This window comes from Alosa sapidissima, chromosome 1 (assembly GCF_018492685.1).
Source record: "Alosa sapidissima isolate fAloSap1 chromosome 1, fAloSap1.pri, whole genome shotgun sequence".
Taxonomy (NCBI): domain Eukaryota; kingdom Metazoa; phylum Chordata; class Actinopteri; order Clupeiformes; family Clupeidae; genus Alosa; species Alosa sapidissima.
In genome coordinates this window covers 5342302-5352346 of record NC_055957.1, presented here as the reverse complement: position 1 = coordinate 5352346, position 10045 = coordinate 5342302, and the positions used below count along the sequence as shown (strand labels likewise).

The 10045-nt window shown below is 44.5% G+C and overlaps 1 protein-coding gene across 1 annotated transcript in view; it reads left to right on the top strand.

Annotated features, from left to right (window-relative positions):
* The first annotated feature begins 1159 nt into the window (after nucleotides 1–1159).
* si:ch1073-358c10.1 (peptide methionine sulfoxide reductase MsrA 1) overlaps nucleotides 1160–10045 on the top strand; it is a 53379-nt gene continuing 44493 nt past the window's right edge. Inside the window, exon 1 of the mRNA XM_042094137.1 lies at nucleotides 1160–1676. Coding sequence (XP_041950071.1) covers nucleotides 1430–1676 — 247 coding nt within the window. The 5' untranslated portion in view covers nucleotides 1160–1429. The remainder of the gene's footprint in view (nucleotides 1677–10045) is intronic.

The following is a 10045-nucleotide window of genomic DNA, read 5'->3' as shown; positions in this document are numbered from 1 at the left end:
CCTTTATGACCCCTCTGCACCCCTCATATCATCATGAGTGAACTCCTCTGCAGAACACACCAAACACACACACACACACACACATACACAAACACACACACACTCACATACACACAGATATTACTCTCTCTCTCTCTCTCTCTCTCTCTCTCTCACACACACACACACACACACACACAAAGATAATACTCTTTCTCTCACACACATACATATGTACACAAACACACACACACACACACACACACACACACTTAGAGAGGAAATATAATTTCTCTTTGACTCCAGACTGTATGGTGAATATCAATAGCTCACTGGCACATGATGCATACCCATAAAGTAGGCTCTAGAACATGCTCATTAATCACCAGAGAGCTTTGAGCTTAGAAAGCCTTCGGTCTTCACCTGAAATGTTTTGTTACAGTTTTTTTCAACAGCAAATTATTTGGGAAAAATCACTATTTTTGGTTTCAATACTGCTTGCATTTTTACTGTGTATTTCAACTTCTCTTTGTTGATACCGTAACTTTCACTCTTGTATGGAAATACATATAGAAAGCCTAAGACAGAAGAGCTTTAGGTTTTGAGCAACAGTGTGTACATGATGTATCCAAAATGTCAAATTATGACAAAAGTGTTTGTAATGTGAGGCGAATGTTTGCTTTAAAGATGTGTTTTTGACATTTTGAATGTTGTGTGTCATTTTGCTGGAGATTTGAGGCATTTTGCATTTTGTGTGAGCAATTATGGGTTTTGTGTGTGGTGTTTTGAAAAAATAGACAGAGTTTTCAAAACGTGTGTAAACAATTGTAAAAAACTGTAATTACGTAAGTGCAATTCTTAACATATAGGCCTACAGGCTACCAATATAACAGACTTAGAGATTGGCCTTGCCACTCCTAGCCTATTCTCTGAAGAATAAAAAAATATATTTTTGTGAGATAAGATGTAATTGTTATTGTTCTATGTAAATAAACAACATTGAACTAAATTGAATATTCAAAGTCTTCATAAAGTACAGCCAACCCCTTCCGTCAGAATACATGCATAGCCTATAAGAACTGGATTTATTTATTTATTTATTTTGTTATTTTTGCATTAATTACATGCATTCCAGATAAATATTTTAGATAGGGTAAATTCGCTTCGAGCTCAGACATTTTCCCAACATTAATTCATTGCATTGAAAAAAAATGAACAAAGAAATGCACCTTGTCTCGCTACCCACACAGACACACTGCTCTAATGCTCAGCCGGTCCAATGGGGGTGTAAGTTAATTTACATGCCGAACGGCGATCTTAATGTGGATATTTATTTTAATTTAATTTCTCTGCTGCACACACTGCTCGGTCGGCTTTTGTGCCAAAGTCATATTAACCTCTGCCTAGTTAATATTCAGTCCGCGACGTCGTTCGCGCTTGATGAATATTCATGCGCTCAGCGATTCGCTGCTGTTCCCCCGCTCCTCCCAAGCTGCACCACGCAGCGCGGCGCGTAGACAGCGCGATGGGGACGGCTACAAGGAAGCCATGTTTGTTGATGTTCAGTGAAGCTCAAACGTCCCTCGCATATCTTGCGCTCTGCGTGTCTCTTGTAAACTGTAGCATGGCGCACAAGACAGAGTTACCCACGAAAGAGCAGTGCTTGAAAGGCAGGCCGGAGAAAATGGTCGTGGCAGGTAAAACCCGGCTTTTCTCCTACAAACTCTGGCCACATGCCTGCATATGAATGTAAACATAAGTTACTGAACAGCCAATAATAACAACGTGTCTTTGTATAATACAATTACAATTTCATGACACGACTGTTAGACTCCCTGTCAAAATGTATACATTTCGTAATCCAAACATAAACATAGTCATATGATAGTAACGGATTACATAAATCATTTATCTTAACTCGGCCTTTCTTTAACCATTTGCAGACATTCGACATTCTCATTCTTCATGCTCGATGCCCTTGTGGCACAAAAAGGCTTATTAGGGGCCTATTGGGTGGTCGTCCTACATGGCAGAAATAAAATATAGCCACCATTGTAATTAGGAGAAATTGCCCTTTCAAATGGTATATGACATAATACATTTGAGTGCACTGCTCAGTGTAAAATAGGAGAAATGGTATAAAACATAATTAATATGTTTGAGTGAAATGTTACCTTTTGTTAAAAGGTTTATTCATACCTACAAGTTCCGATAACTTGTTAAGTCATGTGATGTTATCACCCCAGAAATGGGATTTAGTAAACCACCACTGCTGCTGGGGCAGGATGTGTTGACATCTCAAAAGTAGATTTCATCAGTGTGCACTGCCCACTGGTAGCAGTTTCCTTCTGCACAACAGGTTCAGCAAGCTTCTTGTGGCCAGCCATGGCCTGTCTCTGTGACACACGGAGCCGGACTTATTTATAAGCTAAATCATGTGACTGTGGCGTAAACACAACATGGAGCTCTGGCTTTATAAGTTAAATCATGTGACTGTGGCGTAAATACAACATGAGCAGGAAAGTACACTAATAGCAGCTATTGTGGTTGACCTCTTCTGTCATGCATGCTGAGCAGCTATTGTGGTTGACCTCCTCCGTGGTGGATTGTGAGTGCAGTTGAAACTCTCTCTCCTCTCATTTGCTTGTTTGTGAGCTCTGCTGGCCAGGCCTCTGCTGAAGATGTCTGTTTGAGGAATTAGTAGGCATTATGGGAAGAGTGTCCTCCACAAGCTCAAAACTATACTCAGCGTTTATATCAAAGCCTTCTTCAGGCCCACGCGCTTTAGGACTGTAATTCTTTTTCTTTATGCTTTATGCTCTCTCTCTCTCTCTCTCTCTCTCTCTCTCTCTCTCTTTATTCTCTCTAGTTTGAGGCTGGTTTCTAGCTCGCCTCCTCACTCTAAAGCTGTCTACTCTGCCCCCACCCCCCTCTGGATTTCTTGTTAAACTCTTTCTTTGCGTGACACGAAAATAACCGAACTATCTGTTTGTAAACATGAACATGCCCCCAGAATGTAGCACAGTAGCTGCCTGGCAGCTCAAGCTAGGTAGAACCGTTTCAGCTAGGTAGAACCGTTTCAGCTAGGTAGAACCGGTTGTTTTCGTTTTTTTTTTCTTCTTACCAACAGTACTTGGTGACCTTGAGAAATAGAGATCTTTGGGAAAAATGATCAGAGTTCTCCTTTAACAGGATGGGGGTGGTTGGGGGGGGGGGGGGGGCTGGTGACACTGAAGAAGGCCTTTCTAGAGCTTTCCTCTCAGTGTTTCTCCTCAGGACTGACTTGTGCTTACGTTCCCTGGCTGAGTTGTGCTTGTCTTGTACCCTGCCTGGCTGAAGTGTCGGCTCATGGACATCATGTCAACGTCTCTCTGTTGTTTGTTTGTTTGCTTGTTGGCCCTGTTTTGTAAACCTTTGTTTGTGTGTTGCGGGGGCCCTCCACTGTGTGTGTGTGTGTGTGTGGTGTGTGTGCGCGTGTGTGTGTGTTGCTGTCCCTCCACTATGTGTGTGTGTGTGTGTCCTCTCCTCTCCTCCTCCTCTTCCTCCTCCTCCTCTTCTGTCATTGTCGTGTCCTATGTCCATCCTCTTCTCTCCTCATCTTCTCCTCTCCTCCTCCTCCTCCCCTCCTATCCTCTCCTCCCCCTCCTCCTCTCTCTTCCTCTCCCACTCCTCCACCTCTCTCCTCTCCTCCTCTCTCCTCCTCCTCCACCTCCTCTCCTCTCCTCTCCTCTCCTCTCCTCTCCTCTCCTGTCGTTGTAGTGCCCCATGTCCAGAGCCCCATCTGTGTATTATGCGCTTGACAGCTCCGCCTTTCTCATAAATTCCCGCGCCGTCTGGCGTGCCAGCTCGGGGACGCTGCATGGGCCGCCACGGCAACCATAGAATGAGTTCTCTGGGGTCAGAGGTCATACTGAGGCTGTTCTTGACAGAACTCAAACCTCCTGCAAGGCCCTTGCCGTCTGTATCTATAGCTGTTTTTCCTCAGTCTAAGATGTAGAAGTGGTCAAGTATTTTGTGCTGTTTGCTTCGGGAAGTTGTAGAAAAGCCAGGCTGGCATAACAGGTCTGCTTATCCTCAAAGCAGGATGATGACATACTTACTGCTGTGGACATTCAGGAAACTCAACCACTGGCCAACTGCATGATAAACATGCTTATTCACTGATAATGTTGATAGCTTTGTGTCCAAGATATGTAAGACAAATAGATACAAGAACTATTTTATACTTACTGTCACTAGCTTTTTAAACACTCTCACATGAGTGTTTTTTACAAGTACCATTTATTATGTTCTTATTTTTTTAATGGTTTTTATGTTGTGTTCATGTTTACTGTTTCAAGAGCCTTCATGTTGTATTTGAGTCTCTTTATGAATGTGTTCTCTCTGCTGGCTGTCCCCAGATTGCCCCTTAGGGACAATAAAGATACTTTGAACCTTGATAAGGCCACATGACCGGCCTGTGCTTCCTCTGCAGTAGCCCTGCCCATATCTCCATACATATGCACTCTTCTTCTCAATGCTATAGATATCTCCATACATATGCACTCTTCTTCTCTATAGATATCTCCATACTGCTCAATGCTATAGATATCTCCATACATATCCACTCTTACTTCTGCTCAATGCTATAGATATCTCCATACATATCCACTCTTACTTCTGCTCAATGCTATAGATATCTCCATACTGCTCAATGCTATAGGGTCATTCCACGTCAGTTCAACCAGGGCCCACGCACTTAGGTCTCAAAAAATTCTGAAAGAATTACCAGGTGTACCTATGTTACCCAGGAGACACACTGTAAAATTACTCTTATGTAAGATCAATACTTTCCAAGATACAGCCAGTTTTATAGGGGGAGGGGGTGTCGATTTTGCTCGGCCTCTTTTTTTTGTCAAAGTTCACAAGCCCACAGCGCAAGAACTAAACCATGTAGGAGGCTCAAATTGTGCATGCTGGTACATAAATAGGAATAGTATGTAGCAAAATCGTCACGTTTGGTCTGTATAATCCTGCATGGTTATAGCTGTCCCTCAAAGTTGATACAAATTTTAATGGAGTTTTTGGCTGGGCTCTGTTTAAACCTTCAGAAGACATATTTTTACTCAACATAGGCTCTTGATTTATTTTTCTTACTGAGATAAGTAGAAACACTCTCACAAAAAACAATGAACAGAAAATAAATCCCTTCAGGGTCTGAACAGCAGACCTCACAAGTCTGAAAAATCATTTTGGTTATCATTTTCAGAGCACCCAAACACCCTGTGGGAATATACAAAGATTTTTTAAATAGGTTTTTCTTTATTCTCCATGATCCCTTCTTTTTGAAAATACCAATTTGACTTGTCTTATGCAAATCTTTCTTTTTTATTTTCCACCCTGAACATGGGCAAAATGCCCCATTGACATCAATATGTTTTATATGCTCTGAAAATGAGAACCAAAATGATTTTTTAGACTTGTAAGGTCTGCTGTTCAGACCCTGAAATGATTTATTTTCTGTTCATTGTTTTTTGTGAGAGTGTTTCTACTTATCTCAGTAAGGAAAATAAATCAAGAGCCTATGTTGAGTACAAATATGTCTTCTGAAGGCTTAAACAGAGCCCAGCCAGAAACTCCAATAAAATTTGTATCAACTTTGAGGGACAGCTATGACCATGCAGGATTATCCAGACCAAACGTGACGATTTTACTACATACTATTCCTATTTATGTACCAGCATGCAAAATTTGAGCCTCCTACATGGTTTAGTTCTTGCGCTGTGGGCTTGTGAACTTTGACAAAAAAAAGAGGCCGAGCAAAATCGACACCCCCTCCCCCTATAAAACTGGCTGTATCTTGGAAAGTATTGATCTTACATAAGAGTAATTTTACAGTGTGTCTCCTAGGTAACATAGGTACACCTGGTAATTTTTTCAGAATTTTTGAGACCTAAGTGCGTGGGCCCTGGTTGAATTGACGTGGAATGACCCTATAGATATCTCCATACATATGCACTCTTCTACTCAATGCTATAGATATCTCCATATATATGCACTCTTCTACTCAATGCTATAAATATCTCCATACATATCCACTCTTGCTTCTACTCAATGTTATAGATGAACCCTCTCATTCTTAAGCCCTCACTTCCACACAAATAGACTATGCAGGCTTATTCATTAGTACTTCCACACACACAAATACACTATGCAGGCTTATTCATTAGTACTTCCACACACACAGATCCACTAAGCAGGCTTTGTGAGAGAGGCCTGTAGGTGTCACTGCTTAGAATTCTTCAGTTAGCTCTGTCTTAGTTACTGTAACCGTGGAAGAACAGTTAGCTCCGTGTTGGTTACTGTAACCGTGGAGGAACGGGAGAGACTGGCTGGCTGGCGTGTGTCCTCTCCATGGTAACCAGAACTAGGTGCCTGGCTCCCGTGCTGAATAGAAGGCGCAGGGAACATACTCGGTTCTTCATCTCTTTCCTCTTGGTGGAGGAACAACCTTCATACGACCTTGCTTGCCCTTGGGTGACCAGTTGTTCTCTGTGTTTATTTTGGCTCCCACTGGATCTTACATCCTTTAGCCACTTGCCATTGCTGCTAAAGCTGGTGCTCCAGACCTCAGACATCAGAGTTGTTTCTGCTAGTTTGTTTGTTTACACTTTAGTTGTAATTTGTCCAGCAAAACAACGTGATAATATCTTTATAAAATCTAATGCTCTTTTGGTGGCCCTGTTAAATGAATGACTCCAGGTATTAAACCTACATGTCTGATGTGGCATAGCCGCAGGACGGGCATCAACATGGCATTCTAGAATCCTTATATAGTCCACAATATCAAAATCATTTTCAAATAAAGAAAAACAAAACAGGGTTTTGTGTCGAAACAGACACACACATTTATCCGTGTTCAGTCTCCAGGTGTGCAGCAGTAATCCAAGTGTACCCACCACCACCACCTCTGCTGGCCCCCAGTTTCAAGACACCAGATTCCTTTTTTCCCATGATCCTTTGCTGTGATACCTTTCCTTGACCGCCCGTGTTGATTGGTCAGCCCCTGGCAGTGGGTGCTGGCAGCGCAGAGGGAGGAGTGGTGCTGAACCTGCCCGCACAGGTGCCACTCAGGTGGGCATCTGCAGGACCTGGCTCCGACGCCCGCCCCAGAAGGACTCCGCACAGGTGGCCGAGAACAGCCAGAAAGCAAGATGGCGGACGCCCAGCGATGAGCGGGACCTGTTCGGAGCCAACACAGAAGCTGTCGCTCCGCTGCCAAAACCCGATCCAGGAAATAGCGTATAGACAAAACGCAAGCCGCGGCGGGACCAGTGGCGGGAGCTGGTCATTTGCAGGCTGTTTGGGGCAGCTGTGTGCTAGAGTTGGGCAGGTCGGTTGTGGTCCCTTTATGCTTCAGAAACGAAGCCAACAAAAGGTGTTTTGAATGTGGATACTTGCCTGCTTCTCGTCCTCCCTCCTCCACTGGGACGGCACAAAGCCCAGACGGCACGGAGCGACACACACTCACGCCTTTTTGTAGCGCCGAACTTGCAGCCCGAGAAAGAAAACGAACACAACAAAAAAAAAGAAGAAAAATCCGACCCGTTCTTTATTTTCCCGCACTTTTGTTCTTTTCCTTCCTCAGTTAGTTGGACGCGGTCACTCCTCCTCTCGTCCTCCCCTTCCTTTATTTGTGTGGTCATTCAGCGACGGCGCGTTCTGGCGGAGCGGTTTGTAAGGTGTGTGTTGACGAGGGTGGCGCAGCCTGGCAGGGGAAGAGTGGGCTGAAAGGACAACGCCAGCCTGGCACGGTCTGGACCAACGCCAGCAATCGCGCTCACACTCCCGCTCAGCAGGGGACATACCCACAGTAGAGGTCGGCAAGTGTGTGTGTGTGTGTGTGTGTGTGTGTGTGTGTGTGTGTGTGTGTCTGTCTGTGTATGTGCATGATGGGAGACAAAGAGAGTGAGTGAGCGAGAGAGAATGAGAGAGATAAAGAATGAATAAGAGAGAGAGAGAGCGAGAGAAGGAGGGAGGGAGAGAGAGAGCAGGTTGGATCCAGCAGGTTGGCATGGATCTGGTTTCTGTTTATGCTGCGATGTGTCGGCGTGTTCTTGGACAGAATTATTTTTCCCTTCGTTCTCTCTCTCTCCCTCTCTCCTCTCCTCTCCTCTCTCCTCCTCCCTCTTTTCTTTCATTCTCGCTCCCACTCTCCTCTCTCACTCTCCTCTCTCCTCCCTCTTTCCTTCTCTCCGTTTGTTTGTGTTTCCTCTCCTCCTCTCGCTTTTTTGGATGGGCTGATGGAGAGTTCATCTGCCGCCCAAAGGCATCGCCGTGTGAGCACCAAACGAGCCGCTCTGTTCCTTTGCTTCCGTCATCTGTTGCTTATCGCACACACGCACACACACACGCACACACACACACACACGCACACACACACACATAAACACACACACACACACACACACACATAAACACACACACACACACACACACACACGCACACGCACACGTTCACACACGCGTGCACACACACACACACACACACACACACACATAAACACACTCTGCCCCTTCCACTCTGTCTCTGTGTTTCATTAACTTTTTCCTTTGTGATTGTAATCGTCTCGAAACAAGAGAAGGAAAAAGTTGCATTGGCACATGCCACAAAGTGCCGTGCCAACGCCGTGCCAACGCCATGCCAACCCCAGTGCCAGCTGGTGCGCTCGGACATGGAGTGAGCTGGCACAGGGTGTGAGGTGCCCAGGATGCTGTATGTGTACGTGCGTGTGTGTGAAAGTGTGTGTGTCTGTGTGTGTGTGTGTGTGTGTGTGTGTGTGTGTGTGTGTGTGTGTGTGTTTGTCAGTTTGTTTCTCCTTGCTGTGATTTCTGTCCTGATATCCTTAGCTGGCGCGTGCCAGCAAATGTGTGTGTGTGTGTGTGTGTGTGTGTGTGTGTGTGTGTGTGTGTTTTCCATGCATGGCAGCCATCGGGGGTATCTGGTGCCCCTCAGACCTTCCATCCACTGAGTTTGTTTCTGTCCGAACATTTGTTTACGTTCGCGTTGCCCCAGTGAAGACAAGTGGCCACTCTTCGTCCTTAGCCCTGTGTGTGTGTGTGTGTGTGTGCGTGTGTGTGTGTGTGTGTGTGTGTGTGTGTGTGTGTGTGTGTGAAGACAAGTGGCCACTCTTCGTCCTTAGCCCTGTGTGTGTGCGTGTGTGTGTGTGTGTGTGTGTGTGTGTCTGTGTGTGTGAATGTGTGTGTGAAGACAAGTGGCCACTCTTCATTTGCCAGACTGACCGACGGTTCATTTATACTTTCTCAGCATTTAGCTCGATTTCACAGTCAATCTGAGTTTAGGAGATTAGAAACTGAATGCAAGTCTGCCATACTGTTAGCCTTGTGTGTGTGTGTGTGTGTGTGTGTGTGTGTGTGTGTGTGTGTGTTAGGGCTGTCACTTTACGTTCGAAAATCGATTGCACAATCGATTGGACCAACCAACACAAGTTTCGAAAACTAAAATAGGGAATCGATTTTAACCAAATATGTACACTATTAATTTTAAACAAATTAAACAAATGAAAAAGATAGATGTAACAAAACTCAGGAACAAGCAGAAAAATAACAAAGAATTCCGAAGTGCAGTAAGCATTGCGAAAGCTAAAAAGAAAATTCCCACCAATTTTACGCACCGGAAACAGCTTTTTCAATCGGCTGCTGTGCTGCTGTTTTTTTGCCAAAAAATTGAGGACAACGCGATCAACCTGTGCGACATGAGAGATACGAGTGATAGGCCCTAATAACTTGAGGAGTTCGATATGGAAGCTCTTCAGGGTTTGGGTATATCAGACTATGGAGAAGAACAAAGCGGTATGCAAACTGTGCAGTCGTGAGTTCTACGTAGGCGAAATTTGTTTGACATTTCTAATTGTAAACGCAGCCACGTTGAAGCCTGCAGTAATGTTTTTCACTGATGTTATGGCAGTCCACTCTGCTTATTGTTTTTCGAGAATGTTACATTCCTGTTTGTCATTGTGCACGAAACTTCACGCCATTGTGCGTCTTCAAGCGCCCCCTTTACGTT